The sequence below is a fragment of the Callorhinchus milii genome, unplaced genomic scaffold, assembly GCF_018977255.1.
Source record: "Callorhinchus milii isolate IMCB2004 unplaced genomic scaffold, IMCB_Cmil_1.0 Scaffold12, whole genome shotgun sequence".
NCBI classification, from domain to species: domain Eukaryota; kingdom Metazoa; phylum Chordata; class Chondrichthyes; order Chimaeriformes; family Callorhinchidae; genus Callorhinchus; species Callorhinchus milii.
In genome coordinates this window covers 16,582,893-16,605,985 of record NW_024704753.1, presented here as the reverse complement: position 1 = coordinate 16,605,985, position 23,093 = coordinate 16,582,893, and the positions used below count along the sequence as shown (strand labels likewise).

The following is a 23,093-nucleotide window of genomic DNA, read 5'->3' as shown; positions in this document are numbered from 1 at the left end:
CCATCTTGTCAGCCTGTCCTTGAATGACACCCCAGAACCGCTCCTTTATCGCTGACTGTTCCATACAGAAGCCAATGGCTTTGGGAAAAGTCTGTGGACCGCTATACCATTACACAAACTTAATATGAGAGCACAAGTCTTGCTGAAGCACAGATAAGGTCAGGTTAGTAAAAAAAAAGTACTTTAATTTCTATCCTATCCTTTGGGATTCATGAGCTTTTAGAAGAGAAAAAAGTTAAATGGAGGATAGAGGAGAAATATTTCAGATTTAATGTTTTAAAGCATCAAATGCGGGATGGGGGGGGGGGTTAGAGTTAAGGAAAACTAGAAATGGCGGGCAGGTACTCAACTCTATACAATTTACTATAATTACCTCAGAACTAAGTGGTAGGCAAGGTAAAAATGAATTTCCAGGCAGAATATTAAATATTAAATGAAATTTATCATCTGAAGAAAACAGTTAATGTGGTAAAACTACACCCCACCACAGAACATCAGGAATTTTATTAAAGGGGGTGGGGGGGGGGGGGGGGGGAAGAGAGCGGAGTGTAAAATAAATTATAAAAAAAGGCAGAAATTCTGCCGTTAGCACAAACATTTCAACTAGCACCAACTGAATACAACGCTAATACTGTGTTGCAAGCAAGGGTCAAGTGGCGAGGTTTATANTTTTTTATACATTTTTAATGCCCACCATTTATTCCTTCCCGTTACAATCCATTCCTGAAACCAATGATCCATATTGGGGATATAGCTTCACAGATAACGGCAGACCATATACCCAACATAAGCCTGACCCTGTCCTATCTCACTGACGGGACACAATATTCTCCCAATAGCTGTGCACATAAATTTTCAAATAGGCACCAAATGAACAATGCTCAGAGATCAAAAATGTGGCCTACACGTTTGCTGCCCTCCCTGACCAATCGACTAACGTGGCACCAACCGAGCATCATAACGGCGGCATTTATTCAGTGAGCATCAGGCAACACCGGTGTTGTCCATTTAATTAAAAGCAATTGTGGCGTTGCTCGTTGCCAAAAGAAATTCAGCCAAGGCTACTTTGAACTTTTCAGCACAATCCAGCAGAATATATAATCGTAGCATTTTTATGTGTTAAATAGATATTCGTGGGCTTTTTTTTTTTAACTGACAATATACTTTATTTAAAAGATACAGGCGATCAAAAGATCTAATAAAGCCGTGACATTGTGTGACTTGCTGGGATTTCTTCTAAAAAGGGCAGCTCGGGACATTAAGGATCTTGGTAGTGACAAGTCAAACTCTTTTGACAGTCTTAGGGAGTTCTCTCCAGTATCTTGGGATGATTCCACACCTAAATCAAACCGCTTAAATTGAAGTTTGGTCAAGTATTTTCTTTAGCCTCAACTTTTCAAAGACATTACAGGAAGAGGGAAAACCTACATTGCCGCTTGGCATGTTACTCCCCACATAATTACACATTTTTCATGTAACCATCGTAGCAAGCGCTTTACTTGGCAAAAAAAACATTTTTAAAACCTGTGTCCCGACTGTAAAGTCCTACTGTATTATTCAAACTTCAGAGAAACCCCTGAAGGTCATTTTGTCAAAAGAAATGGGAAAATATATTACAACCCACTGTATTACTATTTCAACAGCAAATGCAAAATGTTCAGCCAACAGTCAGGAACTAGGACATCATTCTAACAAAACAAATTCCCGCTTTTATTCATTTTATAGAATACTACAGTAAGGTAAACGTAGTGCCAGAAAGGTAGAAAGCAAATATTCTGCTAAAACATAGAAAACCTAGTCACTTATTCATGAATCTTTTAGAAACTGATCGAAACCCAATTCATAAAATTCCTGCACCAAAAGCATTTTCTGACTGTCCATTTTATTACTGGCCACAAGAAATGTGGAACATTTTCCTAGTCAAGGAGGGGTGTATAAGACTGATTAGACAGTTCTGTAATGCATTGGCAGCTCAAGGGCTGCTTGAGCCTTCTGTAAATAAACGTAATTCCTTGTGAAAACATTGTAAAGCCAATTAGTCTGCATCAAACTGAAACAAAATAAGTAAAATGATCAATGTGCTGAGCATTGGGGCACATTGCATTGAGCCTGACCTGCATGAGATGGGGTTTTGACGCTTGCCAAGCCCTCTGTTACCATCTAGTGGCATGTGAATGTGTTCCACGTGTAGTGCTGCTCAGAATTCATTATCCAAGCACATCGCCCTACATTTTCCAATGGTTTTGATCACGGCTTTTATATAAAGGCAGACATTAGAAAGTAAGTGGCCCAATGGGCGAGATTGCACTCCTTTCAACAATAATACCAAATCCAGCACTCAAATGGGATGGAAATTTCTCCCCGTCAGCTAAAAAGGGCCCCTAAAAACCATCGACAAAGAGCTAACCTAATTCAGAGACGCTACAAATAGCTGACGTGGGAAGCACAAAGGTTGCTGTACCTTTAGTCGAAAATGTTGGTGTTGCAATATTTTAGTAGTAAGAGAGTTTCTGTGGCAGTTGACCTCTGAGTGCCCAATATTGAAGCCAGCTGCTAAAGGTAGAAGATATTCCAGACATGTTGGAGATATTCTTCAGCTCAAGTAGCACAAGATTCACCAACATTGGAAAACTGTGCAGGAAGCCTGCAATCAGATTGTTTAATGTTAGTGGCCATCAAAGACTGACAAATTGTATTCGGTCAAATTGATAAATCAAAGGCTTTTGAGTTTAGTGATAACCTAAACTTAAAAGGGGTGTTAGAAGAAATATGCAACACAACGAAGTACTAAAAGAATTATATTTACTCATATCTCTGAGGTGATTCCCACCTCCCCCGAGCCCGTTGGCCTGAGAGGGAGAACAAAGTATGAACGAGTCAACGTTTTAGCAATTATTATACAGCTGATTTGCTATTTAATTTTTTCTAACAAAACCCCAACATTTTAAACTTTAACTTTATTTAAAATACTTGAACCTGTATGACAAGGGTGAAATACATGAAGGAATATTATACACGATCAAGCTTTTGCCCTTTAAATTTGTCCTAATTAATTTCAAACATGGATTCCATCTCTCTACAATAAAGCAAAAATGTTAGACTCTGAAGTACCTCAAAGCTAAAGCACTGTGGCACGTTTCTTCACTGGTTGACAGAGGCCCTGGGGAAACCTGGAAGAATAGAGCTCCCGTTTCACATGGGAGTTGAAGTGTTGTGAACTGCACTCTGGTGTCCCCAAATCTTGGCTCCTACCAACCTTATGCCTAATACTCTCTGAAATTAGATAAGACGTATGCATTGCACTCAGTGAGAGATTGTGCATTCCATTTCAGATACAGGCATATTCTAGGCTGCATACACGTGCGCAACTCAAGTCTGGTGTGATGGGTTTCCACGTGTCTGACCAAAAAGAAAATTGTTCTGAATTGCAAAACAACGTCAAAAATTATAAAGAGAAATCATGAGCGTCTTTCAGCTGCAGTTAGTCCTCCAATTAATATTTTAAATTAGCTGCTCAGAAACAACTTGGGCCATTTTGAATGGTATTTTTCAGTGACATTAAGAAAGCAGAATAACCTCAGCTTGTGGACACCTCAGTAATCAAAATATCTGTAAGAACACCTTTTATCCAAGTCTCTCTTTCCTCCTCCCCACTTCAAACTGTTGTTCAAAATCCCCAACTCACTAATAAGGACAAAGAAGGAACATATGCCATACACAATTAATATCTACTTAGCACAAAGGGATAGGCGTAAATATACTGTGCTAGAGTGGTTGGAGGAGGGTTGGTAGTCTCCATATTTTTACAAGATTCTGAGTGGGGAACAGACACTTTCCCATAGAGAGGGAAAAGTCAGGAGAATCATCAACAAACCACTTGTGTGAATGATCGTTTCAATAGACATATGTAGAGATAGAGGGGAAGAATTGTCTCAGAACGAAAAAGTCCAGCAGGATAAAGCAGAGAAACACCACCAAGCGGTACAGATGGCTTTTGTTCCCAATACAGTATTTATATATTAAACAGCATTTCAGATGAATATGTATACAGTATAATGCTCTTTATCTGCAAAGGGCACGGAAATTGAACACTGCCTTGAGAGTCCAAAACACTCTTGCGGGTACATGCAAAGTTGTGTGTAAGTTTTCTATGGAAGCTTTGATACCAGCTATGCGATCCAAGTAACCTTGTGTGCATGCACAAAACTAGGCACATGCACACTAATGTTTTTTTTTGCAGGTTGTGAAGTTAAATCTACACTTGCAGTATAGTTTAGGGTCAGAGAGAGAGAAGGCAGAGTGAGAAAGAGAGTAAAAGGGTCAAGAAAGTGGAAGAGAAAAGAGCTGACAGTGTGATATTTGATACTACATCAACTGTATAATGTCTGATGGAACGTCTTAGCACTGCAGGCAATTTGCATTTTGCTTGTTGACCAATTACCATTTTTTGCTCATCCGCAAAGCTGATGGTCCCAATTAGTTTGGGCAATCAATTAGCGCAGATAATCAGCTACCGTACTGTTTAAAGTTATGATTTTGGGGTGGTTAATGAAACTGGTTTGAAAACAGCTTAGATGAAGTTTTTTTTGAGGGTTCACCAATCCTCTTCACAGTTATGAAGTAAAGACTCAGAACTCAGTGGAGTGAGCGGACTCTGTGCATTGATGCTCTGATGTACAGTACCAGCTCTGACATTGTAATAATCAGCTGAATCCTATCTAGAAAAACACATCTAATATATTACAGATGTGAATAGCTAAGGTGACCATATGGTCCATATCTGCTTTTGTCAAATCCAAAGTAAGTGGAAGGCACTCGCGCACACAGCTGTGACATTGCAGAGCTCAATCAATCAGCAGATTATCACAGTTCATTCCCAACACTGCAGATGCCAAGTCAGGGTGGCTCTCAAGATCTGCCTCAAGTTTCCCACAATGGCCAGACAAGCGACTTTGAGTGGGAATCTGGAGGCACTTTCAGCCAACAGTTTCCCCAAAGCATCCCAATATTGTAAAAAGTAGAGGGTACAAAACATTGCAGAGCACCAAAATGTATCCACATGATAAGATATTAAATTAATAAACAGTATATGCTCACAATCTGCAGGCAGAGATATACATTCCCTTAAGTATTTAAGCTGGAGCTTCATCGAACAAAGAGCCCAAGAATTTCAACAAACTGATCCCTTGCATGGACTGCATGAACTCACCTTTGCTGGAATCTGATTACGCAGCCATGATAAAAGGTGCAAGAAGAGCCTGTGTTAAAAGGTTAGGGCATCAAGTGTGAATTTTAGAAATGTTGACTTAATTGACCTAGATTAGTAGTAACTGGGTTTTTTTTTTATGAAGCATTCCAATCGCCTCAACTGAAAAATCTCACCTTTTACAAAATATTAACAAATAGAAACGTTTTTATCTTTCTGGGTGTGTGGATCAAGTTCATCGCTAGCGATTTCACAGTAACCAAATGTGCTGCAATTTAGCTTTGCAGCCTTGTCTAGAGTTGGGTGATACTGAAAATTCTGGACCGTACAACACTCCAAATATTGCAATGTGGTATTCACAATAATTTCAATTCCTTTTTAGGAAACAAAGTATAAAATCAGAAACTTTTCAAAAATAAAGTTACTGTATCTTTACAACACAACTTTGCGATGTTAAACACTAACACAATAAATACAGTATCAATATTAATGCTAAATCACTGTCATTCATAATAGATTAATACCATATCGCTGCCCATCGCTAACCGTAGTGATACCAAAACAAAGACAAAAAAAAAACGTTGTACTTAGGATGATCAGAAACACATTGTGGATCGTTTGGCTCAATGCGTGACTTCATATTTTTTTAAAACAAGCATTTTAATGTCTAGCCTATATATGCCACCATGTCCCACACATTCTGAGTTTTAAAGATGGACCTCATATCTGGGAAATAAGTAAGTGGAATTTGCGGTTCCACCCACAAATATATGTCATTTATTTCTGAATGAAAACTTCTTGCATATAATCCCAATCTGAACAAAAATCTCTTGCTGTGTTGTACAGACCATTAAAACAAGAACAGAGAAACAGAAAGGTCTCTTTATAATGGTACATGAGTATATTACAGTAAATCCAAGCGTTTTGCTGGAGTTAAGGCCTCTGCACAAGGCCGAATGTGTGAAAAGTCTTCAGTTCTAGTTCACTTTCTAAAAACATCATTTTTTTTTGTTTTTAAAGTGTTGAAAAACTCTTTATATAAACCTTCATCAGCTTTTCATTTGCTCCCCCTTACACTAAATCCTCTTGAATGGAGGCCCAGTTTAGGCCAATAATTGGCAGAAATGATTAAACAGTCTGCCTCACCAATCACATGATAGGTACCCTAGGGTTTCGTCAGTCTCTGGCAGAGTTCATGACAAGGGTTACCAACTGTTAGCAGTACATCTGCATCCACAATGCTGCTACCAAGTTTAAAACAACAAAACAAAAAACAGGATTGCCAACTGCTTTAGAAAAGTCGACTGCCAGATTCCAGCTATCTGGTAGTGAAACCCGATTATACTATATTGTCCATAGATACACATCTGATGATTTAGTAGAAACCTCTCAAGGCTGTTGAAACTGCACTAATAAACACAGATGGCAGAAATGTCTGGCATCTTTTGTTTAGTGCACAAGATTTGAGTTTGTCTTTTTCTGGAAAACATTTAGTGCATGCTCGCAGCAGCTATGGCAAAAACTTCCTGGATTTCGCGCACCGTCAGGATTCGAGTCAACATCCTTTCCATGTGATCCTTGCCAATTGGCTGGGTAGAGTACCAAATCGGGCTGTTCGGTGCCACCACTGGCTCCGGCGTCAGATAAAAGGTATCATTCCTACCTTTCACGCTCTGGGGACTAAAGAAAATACTGGATTTGTAAATTGTACTCCCCAAGAAATACAAAAGACAAAGAACAAACAACTTCACATTCCCTCCTCTCAACTCACAGGATTTTCCCCAGAAGGTTCTCTGCTTTTAATAGCTACAACGATGAGCTAACAGGTGCATGAGAGCCACTTGAAGTGCTAGAGGTGCACTCCTGACATGAAAAGCGCTATACATTTGTCTTTGCACTGCCTTGTGTTCCCCTCCGATAATTCAATACATCTCACTCAGTTTATCAAGAAAGTTCAGCACAATTGATACATCAGGTCCATTAGCCTGCAGAAGAAACTCTCTTCCACTTTGCCATACGTTGTTGGCTGAACTCTGGCATTACTAAAACATATAAGGGGTTAAAATTCAAGGGTAAATGATACATAAGAACGGAAAAGGGAAAGGATGAAGGAAGCTAGCTTTGAAATCCAGAATACCAAAATCTACAAACACTGGAACAGAAAGACTGACAAGCTACCTTGTCCGTGCTTAGAAAAAGGATTTTGTATTTTATAACACCCATTAACATTAGAATGTCTAAAAAAAACCTCACATAAAGTGTTATTTTTAAATAAGGCAACTGTTTTTAATAGGTAAAAAGGGCCACAAGTAAACTCCGCAAACAGTTATAAGGTGAATAGCCATGTTATCTGGAGATTTGTTGGCCATCTGAAGCAAATCCCTTCTTTTTTGGAAACTTAATCATTGGATAAACAAATGCAAATTCTCACCATTTAAAGAGGTAGAAATCATAGAGCTTGATGGGACAACGCAGTGGATTCTCTGGGTTCTCGGACTGTTCTGCATACATATCATCCGTAACTGAAGAAATAAAAATTAGATTTTGCGGTCGTGATGCCCATCAGTTTTAAATCTCACCCCCATGGTATCTAGGTAATCACCAACATCATCATACTAAGTAAAATACACCCTAGGATATAGCACTGAGACATACCAACCAAGAGGGCTTTCATCCATATCAAAGGAATATGGTATCCTGTTAATCTTGCATTACCAGACAAACGTAACCATGATATTCAGTGTTCCCTCCACAGCAGTAATGACCCAAACATATCATCTAATGCCCTGTTCTAAACTCAGAAGGCCCTTCTAGCTATGTTGACATAAAACAAAGTACAAGTCAGGTAGGAAATATGCAAATGAATGCAACGAGTTGGGTCTTCTATCAATGCCATTTCTTTTCCCTCCCTCCAAAATATGTGAAGTCAGCAACAGTCTGTGTCTAGCAGGTGACTGTTCCAAAGATCCTGACCTTTTTGCCCTGTTGGGTGCAGACCAAGTGCCTTCAGATAGCGAATACTTGTGCTTTTGTCCTTGGGATTTACTGGGTTTTTCTTTGTCTGCCGAACTACCTTTGAGAAAGCCAACTTCATATGCTGCTCCACACTCTTCAACAGAAAGTACCTAAAAGGACACAGTAGTAATTACAGGGCTCTGAAAACAAAAAGCTCAGTGGCACGAAAGATTGTGTTCATCATCTCTCTTCTCCTCCCCCGCAACCCCCAAAATTAAATTATGGGGATTCAACTCGTAGGACTGGCTTGCACTCAGCCCACCCACCCAACCTTTGTGACTAACAGGTGGAGTATAAAATAGAAAATATTTTAATACAATCACAAAATTACATTTGTATAATGTCTTTCATGTTGGGAGGACATCCCACGGCGCTGGACAATCAGTGTTTCGGACCCGAGCTGGGGATCGGGATCGGTCGGGGTGGGAGACTGAAGGCACGGTCAAAGAAGAGTGTCTCGAGACGTGTCTTGAGGGAGGAAACAGGGGGGCGAAGCAGAGGGACTGCGGGATGGAGTTCCAGAGTGGAGGCAGAGGGATCACCCTGCCAATCGGGGCGGGCGAGGCGGGGGACATGAAGCAGGCCAGAGCCTGCTGAGCTGAGGGAATGGGCAGCTTGGTAGGGGGTTAGAAGGTTGCAGAGGTGAGGGCAGCAAGGCCATGGAGACAGTTATGAGGAGACAGTTCAACTACTCCTGCTTCATTGAACCTCCTGCCAGATGACCACATGTTAACTGCACCAGGAAATGCACACTACTCATCCTCACAGTTCTAAGGAAATCTTAAGGGGTTTCTTAACAAAGGAGACTGCTTCAGGAGAAACAGAATAGACTGAACAGTGAAAAAGAGTTGCTTCAGCTGAGAGATTGAAGATGTTTGGACACAGCAGAACACACTCCCAAAGACTTCAAAAGGGAACAGAGTGACTGGGAGAGAGCGGGAAGCAGAGAGAGAGGTGGTTTAAGGGAACAGCGGTAAACAACCACAAGCGTTACCATTTGCACTCTGATGCCTTCCACTATTCAAAACTCTTGAACCCCCTCACTGGTCTCTCTTCCTCACTATCATGGGCCTGACCATACTCTGTTAATCATCTGCTCTTCATCTCTGCTCACTGAACTCCTCAGCTCCTCAACTAAAGAAGCTACAGACCACCCAGGACTCTGCAGCCCATGGTTCTCTCCTGCACTCATTAACCCATCCTTCTTCGGCTCCACTTTCCCTAGTGGACAGAATTCAATATCCTTGTCCTTGTGTTCAAATCGCATCATGGCCTCGACACACACTACCCTCTGTGATCTCCTGAACCTCTGATTTACTGACACTCAGCTAACCACAGCCTTGGTGGGTGAGCTTTCAGCCATTCTGCCCCCGCTCTCTGGAATTCCATACAGAAATCTCTCCATCTTACCCTCTCCCTACCCATCTTTAAGGCCCGCCTTAAAACCCAACTTTTCGACTAAGCTTTTGGGTCAGCTATTCCACACCCTGCGCCAGCTCTGATGCCCAGTCAGCTGTGTAAAGCGTTTTGAGACATTCTCCCCACATGAAAGACTATGTAAATTAATGATGTTGTGAAAATAGCTTATTGAAGAACTCACTTTGTGTTGAAGAACATGAGCGTTGTAAGAAGTGTAGAAGGGGAGTGAGCACCAAGCTGTTTGCATTCCCATAGCATCTCCTCTGTGATGTGACTGGGGATCATGTAACCTGCTTAAAAAGAAACCTGTGCTCAGTAAGGGAACGAGTGCTGAAAGTCTACTAATTTAGAAAACCCAAAAGCTTAAGAATATAAAGCAAGTAATTCAGCACCTGAAAGAGTAACCTAGGTTAACATTTTAGGTGCATCTTCATTAGTTATGAAGAAGGGTCACATCAAATTATTCTAACCTATCTTTCTCAGTCAGATGCTGATTGACATGTTGAGTATTTCCATTTCTCTGGTGTTATTTGACATTTCCATCAGTTTTGCTTTATAACCTCTGTTCATTTCAAGCTGGGTGGAAATTTTCTGGATAGTTGCATATGTCCTGCAGTAGAGAAGCAGATTCCCTGCTGGAAATGCTTGAATATGCAAACAGTACAAATAACTAACATATTTTCATGAAATAAGTTTAAATTAGACTAAGGTATTAAACACTTTAAATTACATTTCTTGGTGAAAGAACCCTCAGAGAAAATGCTATCCCTTAGAAATGTATTTTCATTTGTCCTGCAGATATAGAGAATTCCACAGAACATTTCCAGAAATGTACACAGAAGGCATCAATGAATGACAAACACACAGTTATAGAAAGATGTTGTATGAAACATCCTATTTTGTTGCTTAAGGTTCCTGGTGTAAAGGAGATTTCAAGTTGCATGAAAATCAAGCTTTAAAAAAATCAAAAATGTATCTAAAAATCAGCATATAGATTTTGAATAAAAATTTACATGTACTAATCATTACAAATTGGTGACTACAATTTACACAAAAAAGCCTAAAAGATGTTAAAATATAATAGTTACTACTGAGCTTCGAATAATGTATTAGGTAGCACACTCTGGAAATGAACCGAATCAAAATATCAATACAACTTTCAATTCAGGCATTTTTCTTTAGAGAACAAAAATTAAACTGAAGAGTTTGAGTTTTATAAAACATGACAAAGTATTACAGACATAAGGCAGATCTTTCAGCACCATCAACAGTGTTACGAGTGTAAATCCCCATTTTACATGCATGACACATTGACTCAGCACTTCATTTAATTAAAAATAATAATGCTTGCCTGTCCCAAGATTTACTGTAATGTGTATTTTATACATACCGAGAGAGCTGATTTGAGGTTGCCAATCCTTCAACACATCATGCAACTTCTCAGTGAACCTTGTATAGTAGATATCTGAAAATATATCATCTACCCTGCCATTTTCAAAAAGGTACTGAAAAAGAAAACACAAAACTTTGAAAAACAATCAATTAGAATTGGACAAAAGAAAAAAAAAATCCTGAGTTGTTATACACGTTTTGTGGGCAAACACGGCAGCCAATCTCAACTCTATCCAAGTAACATGTTTGTCAAAATTGACAGTTTAAACTCAAATGTTCCTGGTTAAAATCAACTGCTGCAATTCCAACAGCTTTCCAATATAGAAATAATGGAGTAGCTTTCCAATAGGGAGAATTGAAAAAAATATATTTTTAAGTGCAGAAATGTTACAGATTCCTAAACTAACCGAGGACTAGTATTCCTGTGTGCTCAATTACACATCCCAAACCAAATTTGTCGGGTGTACCTTCTGTAAACAGAGGCATATGTAGTACAGCATATCAGGATCATACGCTTCTCCCTCCGGATTCCGAGCTTCCTTCAGCATTAGACAAAGTCCATAATTCAGTTCTGCAACCGCTGACGAGAGAAGGTCTTCTTGAAAACGCAATGGCTGACGCCCTTAGGAGGCAATCACACGTGCAATACGTTATGTAATTTAGAACTACTTTACTATAAATTCTCTTGAACTATATGTCACTAAAAATATACACCATCAACAACAACTTGCATTTATATAGCATCCTTCACGCGGAGAAGCGCCCCGGAGCGCTTGACAGTGGCAGGCCACTGAAGCAAGCCAGCCTCCCCACCCCTCAGATATAACAAATACACATCAGAATGTTAGTGAATACAACAGTCAACATTTATGGGCAATTGTACTTACTACCAATGGGAGCTGGCCTGTTTTCAGAATCTTTCTCAAATTCTGCATTCTTGGTTTGTGCCCAACTTTTCCAGATAGCAAGGCCTTCTTCTGGCTTCAAGGAGTTTGGCAAAAGCAATTCCGGTGGTGGTTGGGGCTGTGGCTCTTCCTCTGCTACCTGGACCGATTGAGCCTAATGTGGGGGGGAAAAAAACTAATCAATATATGTTTACAAGGACGATTTTAATAGACTACAACTATTTTCTGTCCATTAAATACCAACAGAAGTTCCATAAAACTACCTACTATAGTTATTTTAGAAGTTATGTGATTTGTTTTGTTTTGTCTTAAATAAATTAAAATAAATCCCTTAACTTGATATGGCACCTATCATATCAAACTGTTTCAAATGTGCAGTGATTTTTTTTGTGAGCAAATGCAGCAATCAATTAAGCGAATAACCAATTTTTATTTGGGAGATTGTTGGCCAGGACACCAGGAGAAACTCCGTTCACTTTTCGAATAGTGCCATGGGATCTTCAACATCTACCTGAACAGACAGACAGTCTCGGTTTAATGTCTCATCAGAAGGACGGCACCTCCAACAATGCAGCACACCCCAGCACTGCATTGGAGTATCATCCTCCACTATATGAGTTCCGAGTACAGATGTGGGGCTCGAACACACAACCTTCTTGCTCAGAGGCAAGAGTGCTACCAACTGAGCCAGGTTGGCACATGTAGAAGGATCTGAAGGCAAATAGTTTCACTAGGATCTTAGATAAAGTTCCTACATAGTAAATGCACTCTGAAATCGTGGAATTTTTTTTGCATAAATGATAATCTCCAGATAAGTAATCTTAAGTGTGAAGCAAAGCAATATATTCCTGCGCAAATCTTTAAACCAATATTAAGAGTGTTTCATACAGACAAAATACAAACAACTACATGATTATTATATCCCGTGAAGCGCTTTGAGACGTCTCAATGCAGTAATAAGGCGCTATATCAAATGCAAAGATTATTATTATTAGATGGTGAAAATCACATCCGTAGTTCTGCAACCCAAAACCCCTGTTAGCATGGAGACAGTATATTGAAAAAAATATTTTAAAAAGTTAGAAACCTGTTCAAAATGGCTAGCTAACCATTCACAATTCTTGCTGGCAGTAGTCATTGATAACCATTCACCACTGCTGCCTGTAGTAGTCAGCGAAGTGTCAAGCTGAACAGTTGAAGAGAGTCGCAAGGAAACAAGATAAGTGAAACACATTAACGTGACCCCCAAGCTTGAATTTTAAAAGTTTGTTGATTGTATGAGAGAAGTTATGAGATTTGGATCAATAAGAATTTCTCATAAGCCATCAATATATACCATAAAACGTGCAAAACCAAATAGAAAATAAAATATTTGAAATACTTATCACTGGGTTCAAAGAGACCCTCAGAAAAAGAAAAACACCTTCACAAGATGTTCATCCTTGACTTATATTGTTTTGAAAGGCAAAGTATGATACAGAAGAAAACAGGTGATGTTAGAAGACTGAATAAAGTAGCTCAGAATGAAAAACCGAACAAAATGAGTAACCTCATGGTGTTCAAGTCTTGTATATGTAGAAATACCTGCATTTATTCAAATTATCCAGGACAGAACCCAACTAAATATTCTCCTGATCAGTGCTAGCAAGTAGCCCACCCACCCTACCCAGAAAGAATCAATTCTACAATATCAAAAATACTACTTCCAAGGATAGATAATGTAACCCAGATCAAAATGAACGAGAATTTTCAGTCCAACCAGTTTTCTTCCTACCTGCAGCTGCTGCTGTGGTTGTTGTTGGTGCTGATGAGGGTCCCAGAGCTGGACTGATTGTGCCTGGGTCTGGTACGAGCCCCCCACGGCTTGCACTGCTACTGGAATATGGATGTTCCCATTCATGAACTGCGCAGGAAATATGGTGTTGGCCAATGTGTGAACCACCTCCTCGTGAGAGTTCTTCACCACGGAACCACACGTCACCAGCTTATCCTTATCATCCTCCAACTTCACAGTAGCCACTGTTGTAGGGGAACCACTGACATGAACTACATTATAGGCCTCCTGAGGGATAGCTACATGAGTGGCAGTCTGTTGTTGAATGTCAGTACGAGGTTGTGTAGAGTACACAGGGATGGTCCATGTCTCCCCACTTGGGCTGGTGATGGTACCAGCAGCTGTTGTATAGAGATGGCCACTGTCCACGGTTAAGAGATCAGGTCTGAGAGATACGTAACCTTGCTGTTGCCCCTGTGGGATAGCCAGTACTGTGGCTACTGGTTGCCCTGAAATAGTGTATGAAACTGTGATTGGCATGTCCACTTTGCGCTTCTTGACAGGTTGGAGGACATTAGAAGTGCTGGATCTCCTTTCCCCGTCACGAGGGGAGCCTTGCTGTTGAGGAGGAGGAGACAGTGTACCCACTGTCTGGATCTGAATCTGCTGTGTTTGGCCAGAGACGAGTTGAGCTTGGATCTGTTGGTGTTGAATATGTTCCTCTGTGATTTCTGAAGGCTGAACGTGCTGCACTGAGATTTGAGCTGCCTGGAGTTGGGAATTTGAGAGCTGCTGAACGGTGGTAGGACTGTGCATCGGCTGGATTTGTTGTGAAGACTGCTGTTGCTGAGTGGTTACCGGCTGCACTTGTACCTGAATTTGCTCAGACGTCTGATGAAGCTGGGGAGATAGCTGCTGTGTGGAAACATGCTGTGGTGACTGTTGCACCTGAACTTGAATCTGGAGATGGAAGGAGGGAAGCGAGAGCACATTTTCTGATTGCTTTGGTCGTAAAAATGCAAAGTTCTGTTTTAGAATTCATCTTATAATGTAGGCCAATGTGCAATTACTGTATACAGGAGTTGCATACGGCACAACTGTCATTCATTACAGGTCTGCTTAGAAACAACATTAAAAACGCTTCTCAGTTTGAGATCCAAATGCAATTACAAACCACTACTCAGTGCGAATTGGAAATTTTGAACAGAATACTTCTATAAACCTAAAACATTTCTGTTTGTTCCTAGAAAAGGTACAGTGGCAAGCAAATAATTCTGTTTCAGCAACTATTTGATGAGAATTGTTGACGTCTCTCCCACAGTTTCTCAACTCGCATTTACACTCGACATGTCTGGGTCAGGCAATCGCAGTTGTCATCCTACAGTTTGAAATGTACATTTCAATACCTTACCTGAATCTGCTGTGCCTGCTGTTGGATTTGCTCCTGCTGCTGTACGGTTGATGTTACAGGACATGCAAGCTCAAGCAGGGAGCCAGCCACTTCGGTGCTGTCTGTGTAGATACAGTTGCCACCCTGCTGATATACTGTCATGGTAGTCTGCTGGAACTCCTGAAGAGCTTCGGGTCCTTTTGCAGCCAATGATTCCAAGAACTCCTTCATTCTGTGCTGAGGGATAGTGCGTGCTTTCAGTCGAATGTACTCCTCAAATGACATGGTGTTATCTAGTGAGTTATTCATGTTTACAGTTTCTTCGAATGCCTAGGCAGAAAGTTTATTTTATTATTAAGAATATGTTTCACTTCTAATCTCTTCCATATTATACTTTGAAACTCTCAAAGACGTGATAAGGCGCTATGTCAAATGCAAGGATTATTTTTATCATTATACTTCCAAGAGTGCAGGGGATATCCAGCTTCCAGGACTGCTCTATACTGACAGTAGCAGTAAGAGAGCATGTCCATAGATTTCTTTCATTCAAATAAAGTACTATTATCTCAACAACAATAATTTACATTCATACATCACCTTTCTTTCGCTTTGGGAGGCTGACTTAAAGTGGGAAGGAGAGGTAAGTCGGAGGTACTCTAGTTGGAGTTCTAGTGTGGGTCAGAATAATTGAAAGCTCAGTAGGGCAGATATTTAGCAGAAAATGAAGAATTGTTAGCTGAGCGGAGGGAACAGCTGGGGCACAAGAGGAATGGAAGAAGGCCATGGAGGGACTGGAACTTGAGCATCTTGAATTTGATCCACTGGAGGATGGGGAGCCAGTGGGCTGAGTGACTATGGGAGCAATAGCCTCATGGAAGCTGGTATGGAGGAGGACACAAACTGGATGTTCTTGGATGGTCTTGTTTTTGGCCTCCAGGATAAGTAAGCTTTAGCCAGATCTGATGCTGGAATGAAGCCAGTTTTGAGCCATATGATTTCAATAGCACAAGCCTGGGACTTTAAGCAGCAGAGGTGAGTTATACTAGAGACATTTGAAGGGATAAGAGACAATTTGGGATGAGATGGCATAAAATTGACAGAGGAGTTAAGGTCATCGTAGGCAGATGGCCAGAGGCAGGAGTGCTCCTGTGCAGTTGTGGGGATTATTTTTTTCTAGGGGCAGCAAATGATGAGGGAGATAAGAGAAATGAACAAATGACCAGTTAAGGCTTTATTGGAGATGGAGAGAACTCAAGCGATTACCCGGGGAAGCGAGTGGGTGACCGTGTATGTAGGTGGGGGAGTTGATGTGGAGGATGAGGTTGATGAAGGAGAGGAAAATAGGAGGGAGATGTCCCGGAGAAACGAGGTATGGGGTAGAGTAGCAGTAATCAATGAAGATTTTGAGGGAAAATTGGAGGGATGGTAGTGTGAGATGCCCTCAAGGGCAGTTGATGGAATAAATTGCACAATCTAAATGTGCACCTACTATTTTCATCTTTGAACTTCCAAATTTCCTGCAGAATTCATGAATTTCCAGATACCTATATGGATGTGAACCCCTTAAGAGTTTCACATTGCTTCTATCCTCACTCAGAGATGCTACGAGAAGCATTTTCAAGATGTCAAGCCAATTGTCAAAGCTCCTTCCTGCAGCACAAAATAAACCCCCCACTTTGTAATGCTGGGTGTTGAACTGACTAAGAACATTCAGAGAGAATTGAAAAACCGTCAGCCATTGGCCTAGAATTACAACATCCCAACAGATCTGGACTGATTTGAACTATCTGAGAACTCCTGGCGAACACTGTTCTTGATTCTGAGATAACTAAATGCCTTCCGTTTGAACTGTCTTCACTCTTGTGGCATCAGGCACTGTCACCACAACAATAAGCCTGCATTGACACCCGCTGGAAAATAACTTTAAAAAATTTCCATGTACACAGAGTGCAAGTTCCAAAATAACCATTTTTAATAATTATTCCATTTGATATTGCACCTTGCATGCTGGGACGACATCTCAAATGCACTTCACAGAATTCACTGTAAACTGTAGGTGAATGCAGTGGTTCGGGGGTGGGGGGGGGGGGGTGGGGAATAGCGCAAGGCAGGGAAAGGGAGCAAAGAATGGACAACAACAACAGCAAGATTGCATTTATAGAACGCCTTTCATGTCAGAGCGCAAAAGGGGATACAAGGGCAAGGTAGGGGGAAGGAATGGATTCGAGGGCATCGCGGGGGGGGGGAAGGGGCGGGCAAGGGATGCAAAATGCAGAGGCAAATATATGTAAAGGCACAGAGGGGGGCAGGCAAGGGCACAGTTAGGGACAAGCAAGCAAGGGCACAAGCTGTTTGCCACATTAGCCTACAAATGAGGTCATACATTGCAGTAAACTCTGTGAGGCGTTGGGAGACCTTTTTGACAACGTGACGAGGCATCGTGTCAAGCGCAAGCATCGTTAACATCGCCGAGTGATAGGCGTGTGTGTGTGTGTGTGTGTGTGTGTAGTGGAGGGGTAAACGGATGCATTCCAAAAAACAGGGAAGTGAAAGAATTAATCCGTGGAGAGCAATGCAGTCGGAGGTGGTATGTGTGTGGAAGGGCGGAGAATCAGTGAGTGTGGAGGGAGGAGAAGGGGGAAATCAAAGGGGGGGGAGGGAGGCAGAGCCAAAGAGGTGAAAAGGGGGCAATCGCCTCGGTCGGTCCGCAAATACCGACCGCGAAAGCGCTGCAGGATGTCCCGGGCAGCGCGTCGAGACGTCTCAACAACGTGACAGGGCGCCACGTCAAATCAAATGCAAGGATTATTATTATTATTATTATCATCATCATTAATTTATTATCATCATTATTATAAATGCGCGGGAGCCTACCCCACCCCCTTCTCTCTACTTCCCCCCCCACCCCCTCCCCTCCTCACCCACCCCCTCTCCTCCCCCCACCCCCACTCCTCCCCCCCACCCCCAGCGCGCGCCGCCCGGACCCGATTCAAAACAAAAAAAAAAGCAGCCCCAACGGCCGCACCGACCGCGGGGGGTGGGGGGGAAGGCGCGCACAGCCCCGGGGGGGGGGTGGAGAGTGTGTGGGGGGGGTTGGGGTTGAGGGGCATTGCTTTGCTTTTATACCTCGTTCTGCATTGCCTATCTGTCTGCGCGCCAAAAGCCGGTCACACCGCGCACTCTCTCTCTCTCTCTCACACACACACGCGCGCGCGCGCACCAGAGTCAGGGTGAGGCCTACCATTCGCGGGGCCGCAGCACCGTTTGCGCTCTCTTTTTTTTCTCTCTTTTCTTTCTCTCTCCCGCTCCCGCCCACCGCCAACCACCCGCCCCCCGCCGCCCCCGCCGCCTCTTTTGTATGTTTAGCGGCCGAGCCCCGAGCCTCCCACCCGACCCGCTCAAGTCGTTCGCTTTTTACCTCAGCCCCGGGAACGTGCGGGCGGTCGTTCGCTCGCTCGTTCGTTCGCGCGCTCCTCGGCTCGGCTCGGGCTCGGGCCTGGCTGTCTGTCTGGGCCTGCAGGCCTGGGCCTCTGGTGTGTCAGGGCTGCCGCTCGTGAGGTAAAGTGCGGCCGCTCGGTCCTCGCTGCTGCTGCTGCTGCTGCCGCCGCCGCCGCCGCCGAGGGAGCGGGCGGCTGAGCTCCCGGTCCGGGGGGGTGCGGGTGCGGGCGCGCGCGCGTGTCTCTCGGTGCCCGGCCGCTCCGGGCCTCTCAGCCGCCAGGGTGTTCTCTCTCTCTCTCTCCTTTCCTTCCTTCCTTCTTTCTTTTTTTTTCTTTTCCTTCCCTCTCTCGCTCTCTCTCTCGCTCTCTCTTCTCTCGCGCGAACAATTTTCACGCCGCCGCCATTTTACAGCTCTCGGCCGCCGCGCGCCAATCAGCGCCGCCCTCCCGCCCGCCGCCAGATCTCGCGAGACTCCGCGGCCCCTCCCCCCCCCCGGACACGCCTTAAAGAGCCCCTGTCAGTCCCCCCCCCTCCCTGCAAAGTCACTCTGCAGATGGTGGTGATGGTCATCATCATCCTCCTCCTCCTCCTCACTGACCCGTGCATTGGAAGGGAACCCATGGCTACGGCCCACCCACCCACGCGCCGCGTCCGATAAAGCGCCCTCCTGGACCCCACCCCCACCCAGACGTCTCCGAGCGCTCTTGGCGGCCGCGGCCCGAGTGACCGACCGAATTACTATTATTCGGAGTCCTGTAGCTCAGTGGTTAGAGCACTCGCTTTGCGAGTGAGAGACCTGAGTTCAATTCCAGGCAGAGGGCGAAACCTCGGGCAAGTTTCCTTACTCCACACAGAGCCTAATAATAATCCCTCCAAAACCAACAACAATAATAAATTGGTCATTTTCAATCCACGACTGTTTGTGGGACATTGCTGTGCGCAATTGGCTGCCGCGTTCGCCCACAAATATACAGTCAATTCACTTTACAGTGTGTTCTGTGAAGCGCTTTGGGACATCCTCCCGACGTGAAAAGCGCTATATCAAATGCAAGGATTATTATTATTATTATTACTACAGGAGTCCTGTGGCTCGGCGGTTAAGAGTGCTCGCAAGCGAGAGACCCGAGTTCAATTCCAGGCAGGACACGGGGCGAATCCGTGGGCAAGTTTCCTGACCCCACACGCACAGAGCCCTAATAATAACCCCTCCCAAAAAAAAAACCCAAAACAATAATAAATTGGTCGTTTTCGATCCGCGACTGTTTGTGGGGCATCGCTGTGCGCAATCGGCAGCCGCGTTGGCCCACAAATATACAGTCAGTTCACTTTACAGTGTGCACTGTGAAGCGCTTTGGGACGTCCTCCCGACGTGAAAAGCGCTATGTCAAATGCGAGGATTATTATTATTGTTGTTGTTATCTGTTTTCGAAGGGATTGCTGCGCCCCCTCCCGTCGCGGGACAGCCATCCGTCCGGCACATCGACTCTGAGCCATTGTTCTCTTTTTGATCGCAGGTTCTTCTCGCGCCTGCAAAATGCGTTCACTGGAGTGCAGTTTGGAGCTGAACCAGTATACTTCCGACTCGGGAGGCCGGAGTTTTTCCGAACCGAGCCAGGATAACCCCAAAGATACACTCTCACATTTGTCCTTTAATAATAATAACACCTCTTGATTCAGGTTATTGCTCAGTAGGGTTAAGGCTGGAGGTAGTAGTTGTTGGAAACTCTGGAACAATCTCCCTCAATCCCTCTGCCTTTCTCACCCTCTCTTCCCCCCTTTTCAAGTCCTGCCTGAAAACCTTCCTCTTCGACCACGCTTATGGCCACCTCCGCCGCTGTTAAGTGCTCTTGAGACGCTGCCCTGTGTGAAGGGCGTTATGCATGTTGTTGTTGTTATGATCCATAACCAGCACAAGTAGCCAATTTCATTAAAAAAAAATTAACAGTTTGCAACTTTTGAGTCCCTTAGGTGAAGGTCTTTCTGCTGTCAGATAGATATGAAAGCAAACTCATCAGTGTTTCCTTTTTATCATTGAAGGATGATTAGTGCAGTCATATGTGGTCAGAGAAAACCAGGTTGTAATTGTTCTAACAGTTATCGTATAATGTAGAGCAGTGGACCACAAACCTTACCCATACACTTGCCTGTTTCTTGGTGAAATGTTTAGTCTTAGTGTTGAAAATAGTTACTAGGAAAAGTACAAACTGGAATACAATTACGAATGCAGACAATTTCTGATCTTTGTTGCTGTAGTTTATTTGCGGGTCAGAAATTGTTAACACAGCTGTTCATACAATCAAAAACTTTCGACAGCACAATCCAACAGTCCCTGACTGTAGTGCAGATGTGATTTGTCTAACACACTCCCACCTGACACTGCAATAGGCTTTCAGAAAATTCACCCCCATTTCAGAAATAATGAGAGCCTATACAGCTATCCTTAAATTCCATTGCTTCAATTAAAAGTAAACATTCCAATCATTAAAAACAATCAAAACGCTGATCTGGTGTGATAAATATATAGAAAATGTACGTCGGTCTTCACTAGAGTGCAAGCACTCTTGATTTATTGTGTGCTCGCACGTTTAAATAGAATTGCTGGTTGAAAAATATCTATTTTAAAAATAAAATAGAAATGATCTGAACATCTCATGATTACTTTTGCAAAGACTGCATGAAAGGACAATTTCTCTTCAGTACTTTGGCCAGCAGTACAAAAATCACAATGTTATTCTGATATTCTACTACAGCTGTAAATTTATAATATCAACACTGATGGCTAAAATACTAACGAAGAATGTAATAGCGACGAACATGAAGCTTTTATTAATTTCAGGATGTTTTCTTATCACAAACCTTTGTGGCTTCAGTAAACTGGTTCAACACAAAAGTGTTGGTAACTGACTTGGACAAGCAGGAGAATGAAGCACGAGGTAGAGACTTGGGTAGCACTTAAAACAGAATTAAATTACAAGTAGCGAAACCATTTAAGGCTGTTCGTGGTTATTATGAGGGACAAAAGTACAGGTCCAGGAATGCCTGTGTGCAAACGATTGGTGCCTTAGCTGATGAAATTTAGCCTCTGACACTGGATGTTTTTGTGAACTTATCGGACCTTTTGAAACGGCTCAAAACTAAACCAGAAGTGGGATCTGACGATATCAACGAGAAACTGCCTCCTGTTTTATAATGCAGAACATTTCTGACAAAAAACTGAGGCCCCTTCAGTGCACAATTTATTCCATAGTGGTTCAAGACAAACATGTATGCTTTGGCTACTTAAGCAAATGTGCATTTATTGCAGTAAATGCATTTAAGGGCAATTTGCCAACCTTCTACATTATGGCACAAACAGGACATTCCATAAGAGATAATGTAATGAGGCAGGAGAAAGAAATAATAGCAGCTGCAGCCAAATTCCAGGAATTCTGCAGCTAAAAAACTTAATGTGACAAATTCGCCCATTTTTTAATCCTTGAGGGCTTTAACAAGAATATCTGTGCCGTGGCATTGGAAGTAATCAGGAGTCAAGGAGTAGGGATCACTCCAAGCTTAATGCTGCTCTTCGGGGAGCCCTGGTAGCAACATCCCAAATGCGCTGTACTTTTCTTAAATATCTTGGAAGGCTTTATGGGTGTACTCTAGTATCCGGATCAACACAACTTACAGGTCGCTCCTTCCCAATCCTGCCTGAATTAGAGAAGGTTTTGTCAACCCATTCCCTAATAGCTGGGGTACTGTAGTACTGGATTTTACTAGCGTTGGCTTCAGTTAAGTTTGCGTTGTCGACCACGATTTAGTCGTCTAACGCGCAGGTATGGCCATTTTTGTGGATAATGATATATGCCCACGGTGTGGGTATCGAGGGCTCAAATATTATTCAGAACCGTTTTCCTCCTAGCTTTCGGGCAATGTAGTTACAGACCTGATCCTGCCTCCTCAGGTGGAACGCGAAGATGTGTGCTAGGGTCTCTCGAGAGCTACAGCCCCCATTGCACCATATGGGTCGGCCTCTTGCCTGCCTCTTGCCCCGCAACTTATGGTTACCTTTACCTTGCGTGTAGTCGATGTAGGATCGACCGGTTAGGACTCTCGAGCCTCCGGATATCCAATTTTGGTACCCTTTGACCAGATTGTTACTGGAGAGCCCTTTACCATCAACCAACTGATCGTGGCTGTCGAGCCCAGATATAATATGCAGTCCTGGCGCAATGAAGGGTCTCCCCCATGAAACCCTGTGCTTCTGATCCTTCCAGAACTCGTTTTCGAAAGGGATGGGAAGCTATTGTCTCTTGCATAATGGCGGATCTGGAGTTCTGTAATTTGTCGAATTGTTTAAGTATGAGGACATCGCCCCCAAACCAAACAATATTGTAATTTTGGCATCAGGCGGTGGATCCTTTGTTGCTGTTTCAGGGGAGTCTTTTGAGAGGTTTTGGATACCATGATCCAGAATTGACCCAATAGACTCCCCCTTCCCCTTATGGTGGAATTAATTCAAGGTACTGTATTTAAATTGACTTATTGCAGATAACAAAGTCGATGGTAAATTAT

At 42.9% G+C, this 23,093-nt stretch overlaps 1 protein-coding gene across 4 annotated transcripts; it reads right to left on the bottom strand.

Annotated features, from left to right (window-relative positions):
• Positions 1-2,785: 2,785 nt before the first annotated feature.
• Positions 2,786-19,008, bottom strand: LOC103176701 (transcriptional regulator QRICH1). 4 transcript variants are annotated; one of them, XM_042339502.1, is made up of 11 exons: positions 18,520-19,008; positions 15,123-15,431; positions 13,712-14,671; positions 13,025-13,123; positions 11,920-12,091; positions 11,500-11,654; positions 11,031-11,145; positions 9,822-9,933; positions 8,180-8,331; positions 7,638-7,728; positions 2,786-6,886 (listed from the first exon to the last, which is right to left on the bottom strand). In XM_042339502.1, exons 2-11 carry the CDS (start codon positions 15,408-15,410, stop codon positions 6,697-6,699), a joined length of 2,334 nt encoding a protein of 777 aa, XP_042195436.1. In that variant the 5' UTR covers positions 15,411-15,431; positions 18,520-19,008; the 3' UTR covers positions 2,786-6,696. The 4 variants fall into 4 exon arrangements, with proteins under 4 accessions (XP_042195436.1, XP_042195435.1, XP_042195437.1 ...); XM_042339501.1 differs by lacking the exon at positions 18,520-19,008 and adding an exon at positions 18,228-18,430 and having other exon boundaries at positions 9,822-9,930; XM_042339503.1 differs by lacking the exons at positions 13,025-13,123; positions 18,520-19,008 and adding an exon at positions 18,228-18,430.
• Positions 19,009-23,093: the final 4,085 nt, after the last annotated feature.

Bases quoted from the DNA above. Each gene is read 5' to 3' on its own strand.
- LOC103176701 (XM_042339501.1), bottom strand. The intron at 12,092-13,024 runs GTTTCTAACTTT...CCCCCACATTAG, and splicing joins TAGCTAGCCATTTTGAACAG to GCTCAATCGGTCCAGGTAGC. The intron at 8,332-9,821 runs GTGAGTTCTTCA...GTGTCCTTTTAG, and splicing joins CTCATGTTCTTCAACACAAA to GTACTTTCTGTTGAAGAGTG.